The sequence below is a fragment of the Eulemur rufifrons genome, chromosome 28 (genome assembly GCF_041146395.1).
Source record: "Eulemur rufifrons isolate Redbay chromosome 28, OSU_ERuf_1, whole genome shotgun sequence".
In the NCBI taxonomy this organism is placed as follows: domain Eukaryota; kingdom Metazoa; phylum Chordata; class Mammalia; order Primates; family Lemuridae; genus Eulemur; species Eulemur rufifrons.
Genome location: NC_091010.1, coordinates 63,761,927 through 63,788,636, shown reverse-complemented (window position 1 = coordinate 63,788,636; position 26,710 = coordinate 63,761,927). Strand labels below are relative to the sequence as shown.

The 26,710-nt window shown below is 50.1% G+C and overlaps 1 protein-coding gene across 1 annotated transcript in view; it reads right to left on the bottom strand.

Annotated features, from left to right (window-relative positions):
- Nucleotides 1–26,071, bottom strand: part of HTRA1 (HtrA serine peptidase 1) — a 48,244-nt gene extending 22,173 nt beyond the window's left edge. The window contains exons 1-3 of the mRNA XM_069459974.1: nucleotides 25,503–26,071; nucleotides 1,583–1,682; nucleotides 952–1,156 (exon numbers count right to left, since the gene is read on the bottom strand). Of these exons, the coding sequence (XP_069316075.1) occupies nucleotides 952–1,156; nucleotides 1,583–1,682; nucleotides 25,503–25,983 (786 nt within the window). The 5' untranslated portion in view covers nucleotides 25,984–26,071. The remainder of the gene's footprint in view (nucleotides 1–951; nucleotides 1,157–1,582; nucleotides 1,683–25,502) is intronic.
- Nucleotides 26,072–26,710: the final 639 nt, after the last annotated feature.

The following is a 26,710-nucleotide window of genomic DNA, read 5'->3' as shown; positions in this document are numbered from 1 at the left end:
TGAATGCACACGCCACACAGCAAACTGAGCCTCCATAATCAATGTGCCAAGGAACGGGGATTCTTGCTGAGCCTATAAGAACCATATTTCCTTCCAGCCATGTAGACTTTGCTAAACAAATCAACAGAGCAAAGCTGATTGCAAGAAGAATATTTAAATAGAAAGCATTTTCAAATACAGCATTTCCCAAACTGAGCTCACTCTGTCTCAGTTCTGCCCCTCTCACCTAAAAAAACTTAATGCTCAGATCATTATAATTTAGGCAAATAGTGGTGAGACTACACCCATTTGTAGGCAAGCCTTGTGCACATTAGCATACGAAAGGCTCTGATAAGTTCTGTAAGGAAGAAATCCATTAGCTTTGTTTTAATTCAAGTTTTCCAAAACTTTTTGAGTATGGAACATTGTTTTAAAACACATCTAATAACCCTGCAAAGCCCCTGATTTGGAAGATTTGCTTTGTATTCAAAGCAGCTGTTTACATGTTAAGTATGGCTCTATCTAAAACCCAATAAATGCTGTGTACATTGTGAACAGTTGACCTATCTATGGAGGATGAATAAAAATCTGCAACAACAGTGCCTCAGGATCAGGTAGGGGAGGAAGACTCAGTTTTCATTGCTTACCTACTAATTTCTTTACAAACCTATTAATTTCCTTTATGAGCATTTAAAACACTATTTTATTAATAAAAACGCTCTGATCTGACAGCCTGGCTTCTTAGAAGCATCCCTGAGTTCCTCCCCGTCCCCGACCCCAGGCCACACTCGGCATGGCGTCAGGGCCCCCGTTTGGTGCAGACTTGACTGGTTAGGGCCAGCTTGGCACACTCCGAGACTCTCATGCCAACTCAAAGCTCTGGTGCCTGTGCCATTTCTAGGTTTTACCATGGTTTTCCCCAGGGCACCTACAGGCAGGAGCACACTTAGACCCGAAGGGAAGACCGCTCACCTGGTGGTCAATTTTGATAAGTGCAATGTCTGCTTTCTCATCCACATCCTTGATTTTGGCTTCGTAGGTGGCACCGCTCTTCAACTCAACTTTGACCCGGTGCTTGTTGGTCACCACGTGGGCATTGGTCACGATCAGTCCATCTTCTGACACGATAAACCCAGACCCGCTAGCCACTGGCACTTCACGTTTAGAAAAAGGAAGCCTGGAACCCAAAAGAACACACACTTAAGCCCAAAACGCCTTAAAATGAACATTTCAACACATGGACTAATTGGTTCTGCAATAATGACACACACCTGGCAATGGTTACTTTACATATTCGGTTTTAACATTGAAAAATCTAAACGTTATGCCAATTTTTGCATGCATCAAAACATTCCACTTAGAAAATATCCTTTGGGAATCTCTTCAGTGCCAGAGGCTCTTAAATAAAACATCTAGAACGGTCAAGAAGGTAGATTTATATAGTCAAATGGGAAAACGTTGTAAGGGAGAAATGCTTATCTTAATGTAGGAACAAATTCAATAACACTTTAATGTGTCTCAAAAAGAGCTCTGATGATTTGTTAATGGCAGCATTTATTGGTGAAAGCGTCAGAAGTTACAGAAAAAAGAAGACTCTCTTTACTTGCGAAACAATTCAATGTGAACCACGGCAGGGGCGATCTTCTCCACCACGTCAGCAATAAAGTTATATTTATGGCGCAAACTGTTCGGATCTTCCTGCCCTGAGAACAAACGCAAAGAAAAGAGATTTAAGGATCCTGGGCTTTGTGCTGTGATCACCTGGAGAAAGGCACGGTCAGGGGGAGCCAGAGGGCACACTCGCTCGGTCTCTGGAACTCTGGAGGCAGCAAGGTCCTCCCGGCTCCCAGGGAAGGCAGTGAACTCTAATGAAGACCTCTTAGCCTGGGTGCTTCCTCTCAACACTGTCACCACAAAAGTACTGAGCAGAGGCACCAGCAAATACCTCAACCTCCACCAGCCTTGCCATAAAGCTGGCCACCCGGGGCCACTTTGACATGGCATCACCCTCTGCCTGTGTCCCTTCCCAGGGCGGGCTGGTTCAGTGCCACACAAGTGGGCTCCAGGGACCAGGGCTGCCCTGCCAGCTGCTCTCTACAAACTGACAGGAAGCTTTTGGAAACCTTTATAGCAATTTCACACAGTAAACTTATGCCTTTTGCATCAAAAAATTAAAAATTGGGGCTTGTCTTCAATTGAGGAGTAAAGAAAATGTGGTCTATATACACCCTGGAATACTACTCAGCCATAAAAAAGACTGAAATAATGCCTTTGCAGCAACTTGGATGGGACTGGAGGCCATTATCCTAAGTGAAGTAACACAGGAACGGAACACCAAATACTGGATGTTCTCACTTGTAAGTGGGAGCTGAGCGTCAGGTGTGCGGGGGCATGCATACGACGGACGTCGGACACTCAGAAGCCGGGAGGCTGGGAGGGGCTGAGGGGAGAGAAACTACCTACCAGGAACAATGTGCACTATTCAGGGGACAAGTACACTAAAAACCTGGACATCACCACAATTCAACCATGTTACCAAAACCACTTGTATCCCTAGATCTATCGAAATAAAACAAAATTGGGACTTACATTTTATGTCATTTTTATTGCATTTTGCTAGTAATTCATTTCTAGTGTATTTTACAAAAACTGATCCACGATGGATAAAAGGAAAAGAAACCTGTTCCTTCACAGATGGCCTAGGGCGCACTGTCGTGTCCCCCTCACCTCCCAATCCCCGTTACGGCTCGGTGGGATTTGCATCTGGAGTTTGCTGGTTAAAAGGAAACCACTGACCTGCAGACAGGCCCCTTATTTACCAAAGGGCTTGTGCGCCCGCCCCAACACATACACACATGTCACACGTGCACACAGAGGCACATGTGCACACATACATTCGCATATATACACCATCCACACACATTCACGTGTGCTCACACTCATGAGTATGCACACACATACACATTCACATGCACATATACCGACACACATACTCACACATATATACACACAACACATGCACAAACCCATACATATGCACACGCACATACACTCACATACACACACACACATGCACACACACGCTTCCCTCGCCAGGAGTAGGGCAGCCATTCCCCAGGCTCTCGGCCGTAAGCAAAAGCTGTGAGACTTCCAAGCCCTCCTGTGACCCATCACAGCTGCACAGCCACACTCCCTGGTGGCACCAGAGCATCTGTGGATTGTTTCCTCTGTCCCTGCCTTGCTGTGCCACCAGGGACTGCAGTAACCCAACTCAGTACCACAGGGCACGGGGACATCTCAAGGGCCAGCCTGTCTCTCCCAAGCTGTCCTTCTCAGAAGGACACCCAGAAGAGCACCTGTGGACAAAGCCCCTCTCTGTCCTGGCTCCTGAGTGCTACAGCATCTTACCTCTTTGCATAGCTTGATTTTGTAAGGTGCACAGAAAGATCTGCAACTACTAGGGAAAATAAACTAATTTAACACATTCACGATAGCATCATTTTATTTCTGTTTTTGAAACCTTTTAACATGCTACCTGATCTTATTTTTTTTCTACCTTCCTGTGCAATAGGAAAATCAGGTACTGTTCCCATATTATATTGGGGGAAACAGGGGCTCACTGACTTTAAGTAACTTCTCCATGGACACTAATTTTTTTAATAGAGTGTAAATAACAGGTAAATCTGGCCAAGCCCTCCCAAGCCCACATTTTCACCAAATCTACAACTTTTCCGCGTTAATGCTGGCCCTATGAGGACCCACTCCCCTCGCAGGTAGCTGTTATTAATTGGGCGCACTTCAGCAGGAGACGGAAGTGAGGGGCTGGAAACTCCCGAACACAGAGCCTGGCGAACATCACCAGTGACAGTGACAGCTGTAAACAAATGCATCTGGGCTTCCTTGGACCAGCTTCCTGGGGTGAGGCCAAGAGCAGGTTTAACTCCGGCAAGGCCAGCAAGCCCAGAGACAGCGTGGTGTTTCCGAGACCTTCACAAGGATGATGACTAGCGTCTTGCCACCAGGATCAGTAACTCACTTCCTCTTTCTGGCTTCCCAGATTAGGTGTGGGAGAATTTGCCCACATGGGGTGAAAACAAACACAGAGTTTTCCGGCTAAAATGAGCAGCAGTTGTCTTCTCCCATGGACCAGAGACAGTGGCTCTGGGGTCTGTCCACCAAGAAAACAATGTGGGAGCTCGGGGAGGGTCTGGCCTGGGCACTAGAAGGACCAGCTCCATCCTTGGGCCACCAAGTAGCCTCCATTCCCTCATCTGTACAATGGGACGAACTGCTTCGAGAATGAGCTTCCAAGTCCGTTCCAGCTCCAACATTCTGTGATCTAATCCCGCTCTCTCCCTCTCACCCCGACACTGCAGCAAGGTAAGGAGCACGTGGGATCTGAGATCGGGCCCAGGACTCTCCACATTCAGCAGACGAGCGAGCAGAAAGGAAGAGCAGAGGGAGGATGGGCCACAGAGAAAAGGCCAACTGACAAGGCTTCATTGTGCAGCTGAGATGAAAAGGCAACCACTGACCTCGGTTACCATCTCCGGGTGGACCGGCGGCAACAGGGAAATTAAACAGAGCAGAAACAATCGAACATAAGGACCATCCACTCACTGTTCAAAATGGACAAAACAACCCAAAGAAGAAGAAATGTTTGGTTTGTCCAAATGTAATTTCAGAATGAGGAACAGTAGTGTGTCTAAAAGCAGCATGGCTCAGTGTTAGATTCCTGTTCCACTTAAAAGGCCTGTCCATCAGCTAGAGGGGGCTGCCGCCGCCTGATGGTCTCTAGAAGCCCTGGCTGGCCCCACTTGCTCTGATCTCCACTGCTGATCAATGCCTTCCTCCCACAGTGGTCAATCTGGGTGGAGAACCCCCAGAGACGGGCCCAGGCGGGCCCTGGCACAGCCTACGCTCTCAGGGATGCAGAGGGACAGAGGACAGGTGTCCGGGCCACTCAGCATGGGGACAATGCTGGGCACAGGCTCTGGCCTCAGATGGACCAGAGTGTGATACTCAGTCCGGTGCTCACTAGCTGTGTGGTCTTAGATATGTCACCCGACTCCTCCAAGCCTTAGCCCCTTGTCCATAAAATGTGATGATAAAAGCACCTACTTCAATGTGTTTTCTATGCTGATCTCGTGAGCATGTTTGTACTGTATATGAACAACTTGATCAAGCCATGGCATACAATTTAAATATAAAAAACCCCAAAGGATTGGCCACGTGCTGCTCAGGGCAGCTCTGCACAGGTGTGAACACTTCACACACCATGGAGGTAAAGGGACAGGTGGAAGTCACGTGACTGCAGATGCACCCACCTACCCACTCACCCGGGGTCCTGCTAACAGTGTCGCCGTGGGCACCACTGCGGAGGTACGATCGAGGGGAGCCTGTGTGGCAGGCTGGTTTTTCTGGCCTTTACCTGTACCTCTGTTCCCAGTTTACAGGGCTATCTCACGGCCACTGAAGAAGGGAGCAGGGGCAGCAGGTAATCTAGCCTGAACTGCAGCCCAGCTGAGCCCTCAACCCGAGGACACGCCGCTGGGAGGTGAGGACCTCACATCCTCCTTGCGCTGGTCCCATAGGCCAGAACCCAGGCAGCGAATGGCAATGAGGACGGGAAGCCCTGTGCAAGGTCAAGGCCTGGCCCTAGTAACTGCTCTGTTACTGTACAGACAGCTGGAGTTGGCTGCAGTTCAATGACGCCCCACACAATGAGGCACGATTGGAAAGGAAAGCGTAAAACTGTCTTCATTTGCAGATGATATATATGATGCTCTATATAGAAAACTCTTAGGAATCTACAAGTATACTATTAAAATAAGTGAGTTTATAAATTCATAGGATAACAGGTCAGTATACACAATCAACTATTTCTATGTATTAGTGACAAACAATTAGAATTAAAAATTTTTAAATATCAATTATAACAGCACTAAAAATACCAGATATTTAGGGAAATATTTTACAAAGTATGTGCAAGCCTTGTACACTGGAAACTACAAAACTCTGTCCTAATAAAGAAGACCTAAAGAAATGGAGAGATGTACCGTATTTGTAGATGAGGAGACTCACTATTGTTAAGCTATGAATTCTCCCCAAATCGACCTGTAAACATACTCCCAGTGAAAAATCCCAGCAGGATTTTTTTGTACAAATTGATAAGCTATTTCGCAAAGGTATGTAGAAAGCAAAAAGCCTAGAATATCCAAAATAATTCTGCAGAAAAAAAAAATGAATGATTTATACAACACTATGTGATTTCATTTTTAAACAGAAAAATTCTGAATAACTACACTTAGTAGAATGATGAGTTACAACAATTCACAGAGATGGATCTTTCCACTTTATCTAATAAATATTTGTCATTAATGATTTTTAATACAACAAATAGCCCATGAAGAGCAGCCAACATTTCCTGTAACTTTATGAGCTTAAAAATTGCCAGGATTCAATCCCAAGATAACAAATGACTCATCTCTCCTCTGTATAAACTACTAGTCAAGCACAGCTTCATAAATGTTCCTTGGAGCACATAAGCCCTGGGGTTTTACAACTAATACTTCTTGCGTACTTCCAACAACTTCCTTCTAGGAGGGAGAGAGACACACAGTGTTAAGTTTTAATAATTATTGTCCATTATATGGCATTTGCCAAAAACAGCAAGGTGTCAGGTTAAGCATTTGACATAATCACCATACTCAAGAAAATCTGTTGCAGTGAGAATGAAAATCACTGTCAGGGGGTTACAAACCAAAGGATGGATTTTTATGCGTGTTTCTCACAAAGAATAAGCACAAAATTGCGTATGTGCTTTAAATACGTCCAGATGTGTGTTTCTTTCATCTTTAAGGCAAAAATGCCATGTAAATTAGATCTGAGGCAAGAAGAAGGTCTCACAGTCTGTTCCAAGGCACCCCAAAATACCACAGCAAACTCACAGGATATTTCAAGTTTTCTGGGGAAATACTAGATACCTGTTGCACACCTTGTAAACTAGCTCTGAATAGTTAACAGTTTCAAAATCAGATCACACTACATTCCTCTGGGTGAGTCCTTGTCCTAGTGAAGCTGGATTTCTGGCGGTTGCTGTGATAAAAAGAAAATACCACAAAAATCAATGTTGAACTGGAAACAGGGGTGGCGGTGTCCAATCTGATTCCAAGATTGGAAAGGTCGTGTGGCACCCAACAGGCGCACACATCCCACTCATGAGTAAGCGTGCTTATTGAATTAAATTAAAATGTCATTTTTTTGTTCTTTTTTTTTTTTCAATGTCTGTGTTGCAAGAACACAAATACTGAGTTTTTGGGCCCCACTACTTGATAAATGAAACTATTGGGTAATGTTTTCGCTTACGGGGTGCCAAGAAAAAATTACTGCAACACTAACTAAGAGTGCCACCAACCATGAAAGTTTGAGAACCTCTGCCTGACGTCCCTGGGGCTCTCCGCAGTGGCTAATTCTGAATCCCTGCGCAGGTGCAATAATCCAGAGCAAAGGTGGATTTACCTACAGAGAAGGCCAAAAAGCTTCGGCTTAGAGCCCTCCCTGCACACTGCCAGGGGCCTTGGCAAAGTGTTGTTGTCAAGTGCTTTTAGAGAATTTGTAGAAGAGAAGTAGTTCAGCTGCAGCTGGTAGAGGCCACAGGCTCCTGCCCTCTGTCACACACCTATCCTGCCAGGGTGGCTGCAGGCATTTGGAGATGCAGCTAAGGGGAGAGTAAAACTGGGGAATCATTTTGTTTGGGTTCGGTGAGATATATCTGTGTGCTCTGAAGTCACTTCCACGTCCAGGTCAGTTGCTGCATCTGTCCTGGCACAGAGAGGGTTTCCAGGGACACCCTCCTGCCCACCCCACCAGCCCTCCTGGTACAGGCCAGAGGTTGTACAGAGGACAGCACATATGTGGGTAGGGGACAAATACGCCAGAAGAAAGATTGAATTGATCATCATCATAATAATAAAATAAAAATAATAAAAATGATAATAAATCATTCTATTTTCTCTGCAGGAAATATTACAAAATCATTGTCACGTGAAAAGGTGAACAAAGAGTCCATGGCCAGAAAATACAGAGGGGGAAAGTATTCTAAAGGTGAAGGTGTATCTGGCAGTTAATTTTAAAAACATCCTATTTTTCTGGATTTTGTGATGGTTGTGGTATTTGTCCACTTTCTGAAGCTTGTAATTTGGGGCAGTTTTTTTTTTTCAATCTAAATAAATAATCATTTCATACCTAAGGTTATAACCATAATTTTGAGTTACAGGTTTCAGATCCCATAAAACCTGGACCTGCCAGTGGGAAGGTACCAATTCCTGCCCAGGTAGCAGGGCCCACACTCCCTCCCTGCCACCTGAGCCACGCCGGCAGGTCACACTGCCTCGGCCTGCCAGCCAGTGGGAGCCCTCAGTCACCAACACCCCGTGGCCAGCAGGAGAGGGCTCCGCTTCAGAAGGACCATGGCGGCCCTCCCTGGCCATCCCAGGAGACTCCGAGGCTGGCCCCTTCCCCACAGTCCTCCCTGCATACGATTCCGGATGCTCTGCCCCGTTCTTGACTGTCCCATGTCCCTTCTCCCTGCAGAGCTGTCTGCCCTCTCCCACCCTGCCTGGCACCACTGGTTCACAAACTCGGATTGTCAGGGATGGAAGGGAATGCTGAATTGAACTACAACCACTATATGTTCCCAGGGGTCCACCAGGCTAAGAAAGGTCACAGATTGTGGCTCCTAGTTAACGCCATAGCGTCTGCAGAGCCAGACCTGCCCTCTGTCCCCTGCAGCTGTGTGACTTCAGGTAGTGGCTGTCCAGGCTCAAGCCTCAGTCTCCCCTTCTGTAACATGAGATAACACCACAAGTGCAATAATACCCATAAAGACTCAACCCACGTCCCGCCCTCCAGGCCAAGCCCTCCTGGGCTATCATTCCCCAGCTCCCAGCCCAGCCCCTGGTCCACCCTCCCCAGTGCATTTCAACACCTCCAGGTGGCTCCTCTCACACTTCTGAAGATTCCAAGAATCCCATTCTACATTCTCATGCAGGCAGATCTGGCCTGTTTTCTGTGTCCCCCCATAACTGACAATGCCACTGTGGGGGTGCGTGAACTTCCTGCAGGACCTCGTGGCCATCTCCATCCGGCCCACAGCACCCTACATCACGTGACTCTGAGTACCCAAGTCTTCTCCCAGGACTCCTCAGCACACACTCGCAGCCCTGCAGACCTCTCCCCCAGCTTCCAAAATCCTACACCACACCCCATCCTCTGGCACTCACGCTATTTTCCTTCTTGCCTGGAATACTCCATTCCCCTCCCCTATAGCTAGTCAAATCCCACCCAACCTTCAATGCTGGCAATAATAGCATAACACCAATAAGGATAATAATAGTCCTTATTTATTACAGAGCATTACTGTGTGTCAAGCACAAGGCTAGGCACAGATGTTATCTGTAATTACTCCTGCAAGCCTGCAGGCTAGATCTCATTCTCAGTCTTTAGAAAGATGAAAAATCAGAGGATCGGAGACATAAAACACATTGCTTGCCCAAAGCCTCAGCGCTGGCAAGTGGCTGAGGCAAGAGGCTGCCCCGTCTGTCTGGCGCCCAAGCTGGGCTCTGCATCTGCAGCCTCCTGGTCCCTGCCCTCTCTGCCAGCCTCCAGCCCCACCCCCCGCCACAGCTCAGACAACTGTGGGAACATGCTTCACACTTCAGGGCCCGGGAGATCAGGGCCAGGATGCAGGATTAACAGCCCAGCCTTCCCTTCCAGCAAGAACAATCCCGCCTTCCAATTTCTGAGCAGAGCTGATCAGGAAAGCTAATTTGGAAAACAGAACGCTGTGTATTCGAGGGAAAAGAAATGAATCCTCCTTTATTCGCAGGGAACAGCATGTTCCCAAAATTCAAATCAGTTGCAAGAGTGAATTGATCAAACAAATCAATGGCATTTTAATGCACTGTCCTACATTCAGGACCGGCTAAATAATTTTTTTTCAGAGCCCAGTGCAAAATGAAAATGCAGAGCCCCTCCTTCAAAACTTACTGAGAATCTCAAGACAGCAACAGCAGAGCATTAAAACAGGTGCAGGACCCCCCTAAACACAGGTACTGTGTGACTGCACAGGTCCACGCCCACGGGGCCACCTGGCTTGCATTTCAAATTTACTTGATTTAAAACCCCAAATCCAGAGTAAGTACCAAAAAGCACCTCAGGAGCTGCTCCGGTGTTGCCCGAGATGCTGCCTGACTCTTGGGAGCCCACGGGCCATCTGCAGGAGCTGACGCAGTGCCCTACCTGCAGGGAGGCCAGGCGCCCACCCTCAGTGGCCCGCAGTGCAGGGGACAGTGCACACCCCACCCGAGGCAGGCAGCCCCAGGCAAGCCCTCCACGCTGAAGATTCCTCAACTGTACAGTAAGGGGTCAACCAGGCGGCTCCTGAGGTCCTTCCTGGCTCTCAGATCATTTGTGATTTTTCACCTAATTTCTTCAACTTTACATACCAGCAAAGATATTCATACTTTAAAGACCACAAATAAGAACACAGCCTGGTACCAATCATCACCAGGATTCAGGAGGAAGGAGGAGACATGAAGAAAGAAACTCAACCAGAAATACGGCTGGGTTCGGCCAGGGTCTGCTCACCAGGACCGAGGCAGGGATGAGCTGAGGGACAGGGCAGTGGTCAGGAGCAGGTCACCCTCCTCCCTTCCAGCCTCCCTTCCTTCTGCAACGTGGCCCAGGCATTAGTGACAAGAGCAATACGAGCTCTCCCCAAGGCAAGGGCATGAAATGCACAGTGCAGAGGTCGCTAATGAAGGCCAACGGAAAGCTCGTTCCCATCCTCCCTGGAAGGGCCAGGAAGCCGCCTCCTGACCATCTGACGACGAGGAGAAGTAACCGCCCATGACTGCTGCCCGGGGGGTATATGCTGGAGGCCCTCCTCTTCTTCATCTTTGCCAGGGGTCCCAGGACCATGTTTCACATTTCCCTGGCATTCCTTTCAGCCCGTAGCATGGCTAGATTAAAAGTCACTACAAAGAGGTTACTTGCTGGATAAATAAATCCAGGCCCAAATCCAGAAGGGACCCTTGGGTGGAAATGACAGTCCAGGCACCGCATCTGCTCCGTTCCACGCACAGCTCAGCGCCCTTGTAGAGAGGCGGGGTCAGGGCTGGATGGGAGGCTCACCCGTCCTCCAACCTTCCTCCCGCTGCCCAGCATCCCACTGTCCCAGCAGGAGGTCCCCAGCCCACACTTCTGGTGGGGCAGGGGCACAATGACAGAGAGGCAAAGCAGAGCAGAGAGAACCTGAGGACTGTGGGCCCAGGTCAGCGACACCGAGTGCCTGCAACTGGCCAGCCACCCGGGGGGCAGGCAGGGAGGACCTGGGATGTTGGTCTCTATGCTGAATGCGGGGTCCCCGCTCCAGACCTTCCATGTCAGGATTGGAATCTGGCTCCACCCCCTCTAGCCAAGCACGGGCACCTGGGGCCCAAGTCGGACACCTGTCCCAGGTGTGGGTGGGTAGGCATGTCGAGACAGGACCTGGAGGCAGGCGGTTAACTAACCTGACCCCGCGCAGCCAGGGAGAGGTGCGGGTCCACATTCAGGAAGGGTAAGGGGTTGATTTTTCCCTAAGAAAATTCCCTTTGTGAGGTTTCTTGCTGAATTTGAGAACACTCCCGAGAAGCACAAGTGAGCCGAGTGGGGAGGAAGAGAGGCCGGTAGCTGCATCTAGAGGAGCCGAGAACTGCAGGGAAACTGCGTGCTGCCACCTCTCCCAGCGACTTGGACTGTGTTCGTCCTGAGGGTCAGGAGAGAAATCAACTTACAGTGGTTCCTCATGGCTAATGAGGCATAAAGTGAAAAGGGATGCGGCCCCCTATTTACAAGAGGGTCGCCAGGGGAAAAGAAAAAAAAAAACCTCACAACCCAGGGAATGCAGCAAAGATGCCCCGCAAGACTCATTTTCTCCGTGTTTTCAGTTTGAGTGGCTGCATTCTGTCTGCCTCACTCCATTAAATTCCAAGGAACCTAGTCCGGCAACGCCTCCAGCCCAACGTCTGGCTCAGCGCTGGTCCAGGGCATGGAGGCAGCAGAAACAGAAGCGAGACCTTGCACATTCCAGGAAACCAGACCCCCATTCTAATCACTGCTGCAGCTGCAAATTCCAGGGCACCGGGGGCATGGGTGCAGGGGCCTACACCATTGGGCTCCTTGGAACCCTGCAGAGAAAATGCACAGGGAAGACAGAGGCATGGCCAGGTTGTGGCCAGGGCAGCCCACTGAGGTTTAAAGTAAACCTGAAAATTCTGTGCAGTGTCAGGGGCACCGTCTGCAAGTCTAAGGAAGAACAAAATGACAAAGACACAGTCGTCGGTGTCAAACTTCCCATGGCCGATGGCCCTCAGACCTGCTCTTATTAAAATACACTGAACTCACAAGTAGTCATTACTGTTTTTTTAAAAGGTTAAAAATTGAATGATGGATGACCACACTTTCTTTTGGCCTTTTGCATAGAAATAAAGAAATGTAATTCAGGAGCATTTCGTGTGACCTCTTTCTTTCCTTTTAATGAATAAAGGAGGAAGAGGCGGTGGAGCCGGGAGCCTGGCCTTGATTTCCAGCCCACATTGGCACTTCCAAGCGCTGGCAGCCCCTCTCTTTCCGGTACAGTCTCCCAGACGGCTCCGAGTGGGAAAAGCTCGCCCTACGCCAGACCTCAGGCTGCTAACTCAGCCTGCGCGTCCTTGTGCTCTGAGCGGTAACTGTTTGCAGGGCCTGGGCCAAGGCTGCAGCTGATGGTGCCTGGAAAAGATTGTGGCAGGTGAAGTGAATGAGGGAGATTCACCCAAACAAGTCGAAGACAGTCTCTCTCAAATAGAGCAAATTGGGAACAAGCTTTTAGGGGGCACCTGGCCAGCTGGCTGCGAACCCCTAACTGTGCTGTCCGTCACAAGCACAGCCTGGTTCTGTAGCTTTGGGGGAAAAAAAAGGTACCTTTTCCAGAACAATGTGTCTATGTCTAAAGGTGCCTGTCACTGGAAAAAATCCTTTCTTGCACACCCGTGGTGAATGCCTGGGTTTGGTCCGTTATGTTGCATTTGATAGTCTCTTCTGACCTATCTTATGTATTAGAAAAAAAGTTTCCAATCAATTCCACCGCACAATTTTTTTTTTTTCCCAGAAGTCTCCTGAAGGCTCAACATGATGTGTCTATTATTATCTTCAGGGAAACAGCTGACTGCTCAGGTCACAAAAACACTATTAACTTTCCTCTCGATAAGCATCTGGCTCCGGTCCTGACCTTCGCAGATTTCTCGGCCAGGCTGTCTTCCTGCTCCGACTCCTCTGGTTGTTATGTCTGAAGCTGCCGGGGCAGCTCAGCCTCCCGAGCCCTCCGGCCTCCAGCAGCGGCCGGGAGGCAGCGTCCGGGCAGCCTGCGCCCCTGGTCGAGGAGGAGGAGGGCCTGCGGCTTCGGGAAGGTGGAGGCAGAGCCGAGGGAGGGAGGTGAGGGTACACAGGTGAGGTGTGCTTCCTGAGCGGTACCCAGGTGAGGGCCGTGCTTCCTGGGCAGTACCCAGGTGAGGCGTGTTTCCTGGGCAGTACCCAGCACCTGGTGCTGATGAACTGCCTTTCTCGAGGTATGAGGAGGAGAAGGAGAGGAACTTGTTAAAGCTGAGACAGATGCCAGAAGGAAACTTTGGCTCAAGCAGGAAGTGAAAAGTGGCCCCCCCAGACCCAAGACAAGCCACGACCCCTTTCTGGGCCTCAGTTACCTCACTGGTAAGATGAGCGGGGAGGCTAGACCGTTTCCGACATCCTTTCCAGCTCCCAGAAAAGTCATATGGTTTAATAAATCTGATGCATGTCCTGTCGTTTTCCTTTCAGTGTGTAATTCCCATCCGTATAGAATATTCTCATTTTAACGCCAGCTTCCTGAGTCATGTGGCCCAGCTTCTTCCAACAGAACCAATCAGGATGGTCTCAGCAGTTAGACTTGCAAAGTGACTTTCCAGGCCGGGGTTACGATTTCCCATCACAGAGAGAAGAAAAAAGAAAAGTCTGGTCTTCCTACATCCATACAAAGGGATATTTTTCAGCCATAGAATGGAAGGAAGTACCGAGACATGCTACAATGTGGATGAACCTTGAAAATATCATGCTAAGTGGCAGAAACCAGTCACATACTGTTTGATTCCATTTATATGAAATGTCCAGAATAGGCAAAAATCATAGAAACAGAAAATAGATTGGTGTCTGCCTGGGGCTGGGCAGAGGGGAAGTATGGGGTAGCTAATGGGTTCTGGGTTTCCTTTTAGGGCGATGAAAATCTTCCAGAATTAGTGGTGATAGGAGCACAGTTCTGAATATATGAAAACACTAAATTGTATACTTTAAAAGGGTAAATTTTATAGTATGTGAATTATATCTCAACAAAACTATTAAAAAAAGAAAAAGAATAATGCCACTTGTTTCTTTTTATTTTCTAATGTAACTACTAGAAAACTGAATATTATATGTGGCTCCTGCTATCCTTCTGTCCATGTGTATAAAACATTTGAATAAATATGTTCTTTACTTTTCAAAACAAGCACAAACAATCTGGCCTCCTGCATCCCGGACAGAGCGGGCGTCTGGGAGCCCCAGAGCAGCAAGCCCTGGGCTGGGCGTCCAGAGACTCAAGTTCTCCGTCACGTCCTGGCTTGTGTCCCTGGGCCTTCAAGTCCCTCTACTGGTTCCAGGTTCCTCGCCTAAGACACGAGTGTTGGACCAGATGATCTGACAACCACACGAGCCCCTCCAGGTGAGACAGTCTGTGATCACGACACACCCCATTCCTAGGTAAACCAATTTTAAAGTGGTCATTCTACCCCAAACATTGCTCGACTCTTAGGACCAATCAACCTAAGAATAAATGTCACTTCTAACACTGACAAGGTAATCTATAATACCAACTGGGAAGAATGGCCGCTTTGGTACCATCCTCTTCCATTAATGCTGAACAATTGCTTATGGAGAATTATTATTATTATTATTTTTGTCTCTCACTGACTTAACAGGTTGAAATTCTATAGCTGATTCCAACAAATATTGCTACAACTCTTCTGGAAAATAATTTCACAATATATACCAAGGACCATTAAAAATCTCATATCCTTCTATCCAGTTATTGTAATCCTAGATACAGAAATAATTGTGAACATGAAAATGTTCATCTCATATCACCTTATTCCAGCCAGAATGGCCTTTATTAAAAAAGTCCAAAACCAATAGATGCTGATGTGGATGCAGAGAGAAAGGAACACTTATACACTGTTGGTGGGCCTGCAAATTCGTACCACCTCTATGGAAAACAGTATGGAGAGTGCTTAAAGAACTAAAAGTCGACCTACCATTTGATTCAGCAATCCCACTACTGGATTTTTACCCAAAGGAAATCAAAAAGGTACCTGAACTCGAATGTTTATTGCAGCATAATTCACAATTGCAAAAATATGGAATCAACCCAAGTGCCCATCAATTCATAAGTGGATTAACAAAATGTGATATATGTATACCCTGGAGTACTACTCGGCCATAAAAAAGGATGAATTAATGCCTTTTGCAGCAATTTGGATGGAACTGGAGACCATTATCCTAAGTGAAGTATCTAGAGAACAGAAAAACAAACATCACATGCTCTCACTACTAAATTGGAGCTAAGTGATGAGCACACATGCGCACAGAGGGAAGTAAAACTCAGCGGAAATCAATGGGGGTGGGGGAGGGGGCAGGCAAAGACCTACCTAATGGGTACAATGAACAATATCTGGGTGACAGGCACTCTTATAACCATGACTCAAGTATTATAAAAGTAATTCATGCAACCAAAATTATTTGTACCCCATAATACTTTGAAATAAAAAAAAAAAAAGGAAATGTTCATCTCAGTATTGTCTGCAATAGCAACCACGGCTCAAGTGGACATGAATAAGGGGACAGTTAACCACATGGTGGTCACGCTTGGGACAGAAATGATGAAGCTGCAGGAAAGATGGAGATAGGGAAACCATGAATTGTTTTATTCTTTTTTTTACTTTTGATGTGATTAAATTATATTTATAACTTTAAAAACTAAGATAGTAAAATATGAAATCAAATGTATAAATGCATTTTCCAAGATGTCTAAACAGTATGGAGAAAAGAAACTAAGAAGAGCCTTTATGCTCAGAAAGGGGAAACCTGGTATATTTGCCCCAGAGAAAAGATAACCACAGCTTAAAGACATTGAAGCATCTCAGTCCTGATTCATCGGCGTGTCCACCATGATATTTATACTGGTTTCTTTTGCCTTCAGCAAATGCACTATAAGCACCACTCAAGGGCATTTATTTGTCCTTATAACTCTAAAGGGGGGAAATCAGTCATCCCATGGATGGCTTTTCAGTCATCTTCCAACCCAAGGAGATTATTTTGGTGGGAAAAAGTTTTCTTCAATATTATTTTGAAAAAAAAGAGACAAGTGAAAGCACCCCCTGTTTCTCCAACCACACAGAAAAATCCTGAGCGTGGACGCTGGCCTCTCCCAAACACCTGACTGCTCCCGCAGGAGGATGCACATGGGATGCCAGGGCTCAAGGGCTCCTCCCTGAGCCTCGGGACAAACAGACTCCACACGGGCCCCCACTGATGAGCTGTACAGCTGTGACAGTCATGTTGCCTTGGGTGCCTCAGTTTCCCCATCTGTAAAGTGAAGGGCTTGGCTATAGGACCTGCAGGGGCCTTCCACCCTCAGGTTCCATACTCTGGGATTCTGTTCCCTCTACAAGTCAGCTGGCGGCTTTGGCGTCTCTGCAGTGAAGGTGGTGTCCTCGTCCACCAGATCCAAGAAAACGTGAAGACAGGGACTTGACGTGGTTAGAGACAGGTGGGGACGCTGAGAGCAGAATGGTATTTTGCAGAGAATAGGGGTACACGGCTGGCCAATGACGGGTGTTCCAAGGGAACAGACTGCAGACGGGACGTATTACAGCACCCCACAGCCGGACGATATCCACGCACACGGGTCCTTCCCAGACCGCCTCAAATCCTTGCCCCTCCTCCTACTTGGAGGGGCTTTTCCTGCATGGGTTTCTTCCAGTGAGGGCGGAACCACATTTCTCAGAACCAAAAATATCAAACTGGTGGAGAAATGTCAGGCTGGGTTCTAAGAAACCTCAGCTCAGGCCACGTCTTGACCAGGAGACATTAAACAGAAACTCAGCCCGGGAAGAACACCGGAACGCAGGCCACGGCCCGCCCAGCGGAGCGTGTGCCTTCCACGGTGCAGGCGCAGGATGGCTGTTCATTCCCTGCTACAACTGGGATGCTGGTGTTTTGCACCAAAGCGCTCTGCCCTTGGAGATGGCGGTAATGAACCTTGCCTCTGGCCTTACTGAAACAGAGGATCAATTTCCTGAAAATTCAGTCACTTTGGCCGAGAGCCACCACGTTTTAGTGGGGCAAGAGAACTCGCATAGAGGAAACCCATGCCTTGACCCCCGTGGGCACATTACCCTTTCCATTCTTCCAGCTCTACTATTCTTGGCGCTATCTCTACCAGGAGTCCTGGAAGAATCTGGATTTGCCAACCAGAGGTCCCACTCTCTCGCAACTTCCGTACCTTAGGACTCTCAGTTGATGAAGCTCCTTCATCCCCACGATCTCATCTGACCCTCACGGTATCCTGCTGACGACTCCTGGGCAGCATCCCTGTCCTCGTGTTGTAGGTGAGGAAACTGAGGCTGAGGGAGTTAGTAACTCATCCAAAAGGCCCAAGTGGGGCTAGAACCCAGGTTTTCTAACCCTGGTGGTCCATGCTGGAGACAGCCATTCAGTGTTTCAGAATAGACCCGGGAGACCCCCATCTCTCTTTCAGACCAGCAGGCAGAACACCAGCCAGGATAGAGCTGACGGGAACGCTCCACGACTAGACCTAACTGGCGTTTGTAGAAGACTCCGTCCAACAGCCGCAGAACACACGTTCTTCTCAAGCCCACACGGAAGGTTCCCCAAGTCAGACCACATTCTAGACCAGAAAATATACCCTAAGAATTTCAAAAGAACAGAAATTATACAAAATATGTTCTCAGACCACAACGGAATTAAACTAGAAACTAATAACAGAAAGATAGCTGGAAAATCCCTCAAATATTGGAAGATGAAACAACAGGCTTCTCAATAGCACTTGAGTCAAAGAAGTCTCAAAAATAGTTTGGGAGGGAGACTCGCTTGGGTTCAAATCCTGGCTCTGCCTCCTCCTACCGGCTGGCCTTGGACAAGCTATAATTAGCCTTTCGGAGCCTCATCTGTTTTCTCAGCTAGGTAGCAGGAATGATGCCACTACCTGCCCAGGTGGCCATGAGAAAAGAAGGAGGCAAGACCTGTAACACAATTGGCACAGTGCCAAGCTCCCAGCGAGCGCCCGGTGGCAGTAGCTCTTTGGGTCATTGTTCTGTTTGGTGACACTTCCCACCACCCTAACTGTCCTAGAGAACGCAATACCCCTGCAGTCCAGGTAGCTCACTCTGTGCCAGAGAAAGGCAGGTGCGGCTGCTAAACGCTGAGCCTTCCCTCCCCGTGCCCAGTTGGCAGCCCTCTGCCTGGGCAGCCCCAGCTGGCAGAACTCTCTGTGTCCATCCATCCCCACCAAGCAGTGACTGCCACTGAGAATACTGGCACCAAAAAGAGAGCTCTTCTTAGTCAGGGTGTGAGATGACTCAAGTCTTAGATATCGGGCAAAATCTTACCCAAGGCTATGTGAAAGGGAATTCTGCAAATCTCACCACACTTTGAGGAAAAAACAGCTCATCACACAGGCCTACCATCTTCTTCTCAAGATTTCATTGCACAACTAATGAAAAAGATGTTCCCGACGTTTGAAAATATTGCACAAGGCTCTGACTCATTAAGACAGGGGTTATTCAAATTTGGAAATTGTAAGAAATTCCAGCTGCAGCAATATGCCCTCAGAGACTTTTGTGTGCACAAGGAGACATGATTATCCATTACAAGGGACCAGCTGCTGTCACATAATGCTGTGGAGGACGCTTTGTATGAAATACGCTTACTCAACAATTTGTCCTAGAATCTAAAATAACAGGGTATCCTTAGACTCCTAAACCATTTTTTCCCCTTCAGATGTGACAAATCTTTCCATGTGAGGAATTCCCAGAACGTGGAAACCAAACCAAGCATGGTTCAAGAAGGTGCCAAGGCTTCTATAAATGGCCACCTCCGGGGTGTCACAGACTCCAAGGAGGGTTAACGAGATGATACTCAGGCAGTCCAGACACTGGGCTCTTCACTCAAGAGAAGTCACATGCTCGTCAGATGAGACAGGCCACAACGGGGCCATCAGAGGATGACAGGCAAGGAAGTTTCAGGCCCCTCTGCCCAGAGAGCCTTTTCCAACATATTAACTGGCAAATTCCAAGTCCGCCTCCCAGACACAAGTCACACATTGCCCTCCTTCTCTAGGAAGCCTTCCTCACCCACCCACCGACCTCATCCCCAAGGAGATGAGAGCATTCCAGCACTCTTCCCACTGACGTGACTCCCTCCTCAGTGCCCCGATGCCGATGATGGTGATGGTGACAGCTAATACCCACTGGATTCCAGAAATGCCTCAGGCACAGCGCTAAGCACTTCATATACGGATGTCCTTTCATCCTGCGACAACCCTAAGAGCTACGTATGGACATACTATTATTTCTGTTATTGTTTTACTGATGAGGAAACTGACACTAAGAGATTATGTCACCTCCAAGAAGCCACACATCCAGAAAGCAGTGACCTGACTCCAGAAGCCCAGCCCTCAAGCTGGGCATCACAGGACCTACCACAAGCACGTTGAGCCACCAAGCCTCACTCACCTCCGAGTCCCTACACTTGGTATACTTCTGAGCACAGAGTAGGCGGTCAACAAATGCTCTGAATGAATTTAGGACTGGCACGAAGGTCACTGATTCCAAAAGCTGAATTCTGCACCCTCCCAGCAGTGACAGACACGCCTCTTCACTGCCACTTATTTCTGTCCTGAGGCATGTTGTCCTGACTAGTGTCCCTCCACGATTTTACACCATGTCACTGAGCAGTGCCAAATTGCTCCAACTTCCACGACACCTCCAGGAGCCTTTTGGAAAAACATTTGGAATGGCTACATTTCTCAGTGTCTCTGTTAATAGCGTGTTTCCCTCCCTCCCTTCCTTTCAATGGCAGAGAAGTCGGAGAAGGAAGAGATGAAACGGCTCAGGGTGTATCTCCCTCTAGAAGTCCCGGAAGCAGCCCAGCCTCGGGGACCCAGGGAAGGGGCAAGGGACAGGAGGCTCACTGAAGCTCATCTCCTGGGAGTGGGCTTGTTATCCCCTGGCCTCCCAGGGACTTTCAGCTGCCAGTACAAAGCCGGAAGTACAAGGCAGGCAGGCTGGCTAACCCTTAGAGGAGCCAGCTCAGCCTTTAAAATAGAAATGAGGAGACCACGGCCTCCTCAGAGACTGGTTTTCTTGCAAGAATCACAGACCATTCTAGTTAGAAGGGACCTCAGCGATCATGTGGTCCAATCCCCTCATTGCTGAAGCTCCGAGAGGTCAGGGCGGGGGGTCACCTGGTCAGGTAACAGCCCAGGAGGGGCCAGAGCCTGCTGCCAACCCTCCCAGCCCTCACCCCAGCTGGCCTTCCAAGGAAATCTCAACCACTGCCAAGCCTGATTTCTTCTTCAAATTAAGCCTGAACAGAGCTATTTATTTACTAGAAATATAAGCTCATGGAAAGTCTGAATTCTGAATCCAAGGCACAAAACTCGTCCAGGATCACACAACTCCAACAGACTCAGAATCCAGCCCCATGGCGTGGAGGCTGTGAGGCCTCCAACCACAGTTAGCTCATGGGTCCTGCCATAATGGCTCACTGAATACTGTTATTTTAAGTTCTAATGTAACTTATTTACAGCTCTCCTGGATGCAATGAACTAACTCAAACACTTGGTTTCTGATCCTGTTAACTTCCTAATTTTATGAAACCTTAATATGTTAACTCTTCAGCAAAACCAACACTAAAAGAAGACAGCCAACCAGAGTGAGCAAAGCCTTATAAACTGCTCGAAAGACCTTAGTGTTTCCAAGTTTCAAATGACTAAAAGCTGGAGACTCACAACTGTTTCCACCAACTCTGCCCTGAGATGAAGCTCAGGTCCCCAGCATACTTATTTTTTAAGTGACAAAAGGTGTATTTGACTTGCCAATAGCGGAAATTATTCTCTAGCAAATGCCATTCTTTAACAATGGAAAACACAACCACAGGGAAGGAGGGATTGCGTTTTCCCCAATTTGTGTTAAATATAAGCTCCCGGTGAGCAAGGACTTTATTCTGTTCAACTGTGTCTCCCCAGAGCTCAGCAGTGTCTGGCACTCAGTTAACAATGATTACTTGTTTAATTAAAGCTCCCATAAAAGAACCAACTAAATAAAGCAGATTATACAAGCAGTCCAGGCCTCCAAGAAGTAAAGTGACAGTCTAAGCCCGTGGTTCTCCACCAGGTAGGCACGCACGGCCTCCACCTGCAGAGGCTCTGGGGTGACACCAGGACCATGCAATCCTGAAAAATTCCAGGGGGAGGTTTCTGGGTCCCCCCTGAAGCTTACAGACCTTCAGGCTTGTCTGGCTGCTGTTTGGGGGAGGATGGGCATTCCCAGAGGAAGTACGAGGAGGGGAAATGGATGCGGCTTCTGTTATTTGGGGAGTCTTTTTTAAGTCTCCTTCTGGCTTCTTGCCCAGGCTTTAGAGGAGGACTACAATCCTGCCTGGACTTTGGAACATTCGGGGATCCCCAAGGGCCTTTCCCTCCTCAGGAGGAGTCTGTAGTCTGGGACTCTGGCTTGGAAACAGCTTCGTGTGGCCCCCTCTGCTTTTCTTTGCAAGGGCTGTACTGATGGCACCTGGAGGCAACCTTGCCCTCACACTCCTGTGCCTGCTCAGGGAGAGCAGTGGTCCATCCTGTTTCATCTCAAGGCCATGGCCATCTGGAGCACGGTTTATTTCAGCTATGAGCTGTGGCTTAGCTAGGGATGGTTTATAATCTCTGCTGCTCTGTCAACAGCACAGTATGGTGGTTACGAACGAGGCTCTGGAACCAGGTGCATGGGTTCCAGTCCTGAGCAAGTGCTACACAGCCCAGCTGTAGCACCAGGGAGACTACAGCATTCACCTCACAGAATCATTAGGAAGATCAGGTAAGTTAACCCATGCCTGGCACAGAATGCTAACAAAATAGCTGTTAGCCCTCGTTCTTATTATCCTATTTCTAATTTAATTCCTTGTTTTGGTAATCTTCTAACTGTAGAGAGGGAGATGGCAGATCTTTGCTGTAGAGCATAACAGTATATTTTCCCATCCAAAGCCTGACAGTGCACTGATTTCTGAAATAGATGATTTGCCTTCATTTCTAGAACTTGATTAGAGAGATTCTCTGAAGTCTTCATTAAACAGCTTATAGATAAAAGTGCTTTCTTTTGAATGGTGATACATTTCCCCATCCAAACATCCACCATGACCCCAAAGTGCTGGTCGCCCGCCCAGAGACCCCTGTTCTGATGGCATTTCCTACCTCTCGTCCCTTGGCACACTGGGCTTCTTGCCAGGGGAGGTAGCAAATGCCTTTGGGTGCTCCAGACAACCCCCCCTTACAACCTTTAGAGCCACGGCTGGGGCTTGGGCTCCTGCTTCGGGTACTCTTTCCCTGCATCTTTAAATGACCTGCTCCAACGTCAGGCCTCTAGTCAGATGGCATCTCCTCAAAAAGGCCTCCCGTGTCCATCCCAGCTAAAATGGCTCTCCTGCCAACCTCTGAGCCAGAGCGGCCAGCCAGTGCACCTCATAGCAATGACGTCAAGTGACCCTGTCCATGGGCACTTAGCTGCCTGGAGCAGTTTGGACTGAATGAAGTCTGTTGGCTCCCAGGACCCTGTCCTCGGAGACACCTCCGGGAAGTGAAGGGCGAAGTGTAAGATGTGGAGAGAGGGGCGCAGTAAAGTTACACCTTCCACTGAGGAAAAACAGGAGGGGTGCACATCCCAAGCCGCTCCTGTTTTTCCTCATTCGTTCATTTATTCATTCACTCATCCACCCATATATCTACCGGGTGCCTCCTATGTGCCAGGCAGACAGACAAACACACAAACAGTGTCGGACACACTGCAGAGCTCAATAAATATTTGCAATAGAAGGAGGGAAGGATAAAAACAGCTTGCACCCTCCTGTCCCTCCCTGCTTTCAAGGCTGCCACACTCATCCTGCTATGGCTGTCCCCTCACTGGCACACCCAGGACCCACTGTGAGCCTGATGGCCAATGAGGGACCCATCTCTCTCCGCACAGGGACTCAGCCCAGCCAATTATTAAGGACTCTGCCAACTGCAAAGCTCATTAAATGACTTGCCTCACTGGCAATAAATTAGGCGGCTCTTATAGTGCCAGTAACTCAGGACCTCGTGCAGTGAGACTACAGACAGTAACAGCTGGCTTGTTTTTGACAAAAATACACTTTTTTAATGTCATCACCTCACACCCAGATTATTGCAGTAGCCTAAATTCCCCACCCGAGTGCGCTCTGCACTCCACCACTAGGTTGGTCCCACATGAGGCTTTCTTTGAGCTGCCCCATTCAAGAACATCTGCATACACTGCACAGCCTGTCCTCTTCAGCCCTGGGACACTCGGCCACTAATGTAGGTCACTCCTGCTGCCCTTCCCAAATGTCCCCCAGCCACGCCAATCTATTCACCACCTCCCAAACCAGCCTCAGGCTTTGCTCATGCTGTTCCCAGCTCAGCCTGGGATGCACTCCCCAGCTCCCTGGGAATTCACCCTGCCTGACCCCTCTCCCATGGCCTTGGGGGGAAGCCCTGGGCTGCTCCAAATAAGGCTGTCTGGGTTCAAATTCCAGTTGAGTGACCTTGGGCAAGATATTTAACCTCAGTTCCCCTATCTATAAAAAAGAATGAGAAGCCAGGCATGGTAGCGCGCCTGCAGTCCCAGCTACTCTGGAGGCTGAGGCCAGAGGATCACTAGAGCCCAGGAGTTTGCAGCCAGCCTGGACAAAAATACCAAGACCCTATCTCTAAAATATAAAAATAAATTTTAAAAAACCCAAACATGAAGGAGAGCAGAAACTCCCTCCACTGAATGAGGTCACACAGGTAAGACACCTAGCACACAGGCTGGCTGCTCAGCAGTGTGTGTTATCATCTGCCCACTCCTGCGTCTCTGCTGGAGCCCTGCTCTGCGAGATAACTCTCCACCCCCTGAGGCTGTTTCCTGTCGGCTCTGTGCGCCTGTGTTGGTGAAATACACAGCCTACAGTTTCACCCAGTACCACTGTGGCCCTTCCTTTCCATGTGAGCCCAACTGCACCAGGCCCTAGTTGGGCATGCTGGACCACAGTCCCATACTGAAAAACCTAGACCGGCCCCTCTGCACTGGGCTCTCCTATGTCCCTCTCCGGGCGCTGCCGCCCGAGGAGGCGGCGCCGGTTCAGCAGCAGCCGCCTGCTGCGGCCAAGTGCACTGCCAGGCACCGCTGGCCCGGTCCTCCACCGCCGGACTGGCCGCGGCTGAACTCCGTATTGTTTTTCCACATGGCCTCTCTGCCTGGACAGGAGAAGCATCTCTCCAGAAGGTCCCGCGAGAGATTTAGACATCCCTCCCAACTCCTTCGCCCCATCACCACCACCTCCCCTCGCTGAGCAGGTCGTGTCGACACAGAAAAGATGCCTACGGAGGAAGAGGGGCACACTTCTCCTCGTCCCCAGCGCGGCCCCTTCCCCGCCTCTACAGATTCCGGGATCCAAAGCCCGGTTCAGCTTATTCAAAAAGAGCCACTTTCATTTTTGTAGGGTTGGCTCAAAACAAGGGAAGCAAGACAGGCAGCAACGCCGCTGAAAAGTCTGCCGTACGGTCCCTGCCTGGAGAGAACATCTGGGGAAACTGCGGGGGGGACAGGCAACGGTGCTTCTTTCCAAAAAAGTGAAATAGAGTTTTCACGGAGAGAACCCATGAGCGTGGTTCAATTTAAACGGGTAAGGGGACCAGAGAAGGGAAAGCTACAAATGAGTTCTTGTGGTCCCACAGCCGCTCTGCACAAAGCAGTTTCCCGCCTCGAACTTATCTCTTTCCTTTATGCCCACATTCCTGTTTTATTTGTCCCGGGGTTCCCGGCGCAGTGTGGCTCCCCGCAGGGCACCCAGCAGCGGGCCACTAGGCGGGACGCCCTGTCACCCCTGCTCCGGGCTGCCGGGCAAAGAGCACTGGCACCCGCCGAGCGCAGAACCGATCCCAGGCCGTGCGCAAAGCTCGGTTCCAAGGGAGCCCGCGAGTGGGTGCCCTGAACACCCCGCAACGCTTCGCTGCCCCTAGGCTTGCTCGCCCGTCCAGCGGGGGCAGGTCAGGGCTGGGATGGAGAAATTGGGGAGCTGCCCAGGAGCGGCGCGCCGCGGAGTACCTTGGCCACAGGCGCCGCGCTGCAAGACGATGACCGGCGGCTGGAGCAGCCTCTCTGATCGGCGGCTGGCGGCGCGCAGCTGGCACAGGTTGGTGTAAGTGTTGGCGTCGCTGCCGCACACCGGCTCACTGCTGGCGCACACGCAGATGCCGGCCTGCGAGCGTCGCCGCACGGTGGCCGAGGCGGGCACCCCGAAGGGTACCACGCACTGCAGCCCCTCGCCGCACGGGCCCTCCTGCAGGCCGCACGCGGCGCCCTCGGGAGCGCCGCACACCTCGCAGCAGCCACACGCGTCGCGGACCCGGCCGCCCTCGCAGTGTGTCGGCGGCGGGGCGCAGCGCGTCGGGTCGCAGCGCTCGGGGCAGCCGGAGGCGGGTCCGGTGGCTGAGGGCGCCGAGCGGCCGGCCCGGGACAGCTGCGCCGAGGCGGGCGCCGCCAGCAGCAGCAGCAGCGGGAGGAGCGCGGCGCGCGGGGACTGCATGGTGGCTCCGGCGGCGGCGGGCTGGGCGAGGGCCGGAGAGCAGCGCCGGAGGGAGTGCGGGAGGGCCTCGGGGGCAGCTGGTGCGAGTGCGCGCGGCCGCGCGGCCCAGCCCATTGGCCTGGCGGCGGTGACGAGCCGCCTTGGGGACGGGCACGGCGCCCGGGAGGGGGGCCAGCCGGATGGCGGGAGGGGGGGCGGCTGGAGCGGGGACCGCCCGCGGCGGGGGCAGGGTGGGCGCGCCCGGGCACGACGGGGCTCGCGGGGCGGAGACGGGGCGGCGCGTGGGTCCGCCCTCTCGCGGGCTCTGTGTCAGGGTCTACGCGCCCACGTCGTCGCTCTCTGCGGGTTCTTTCGCCACGATTCGCGTCCTTAAAACTAAAAGGACGCTCTACCAATGAGAACCTGCGGGGGCCCCACTCGGGAGCGCCCGAGAAAGTTCCCGCAAATCGCCGAGCTGGGGGCCCGCCCGGGCAGCGCGGGCTGGGCCGGCCTCGGGCGGGAGGGGCCCATGCCCAGACCCGGGGAGGCGGCGGCACCGCTGACCCCGGTCACGCGCTGGCACTGACCTCTGTGCCCAGCACGCGGGACCGTGACCGTGGGCCCCGTGGGGCCGCACAGAGGCGGCGTCCGTGGGACTGGCACCAAGCCAGCGCCCAGACACGCGGGGAAGTGGAAAAAGCAAAGCGCAGAAGTAACTAGAATACAGTCCTTCATGTCTGAGTCTTCT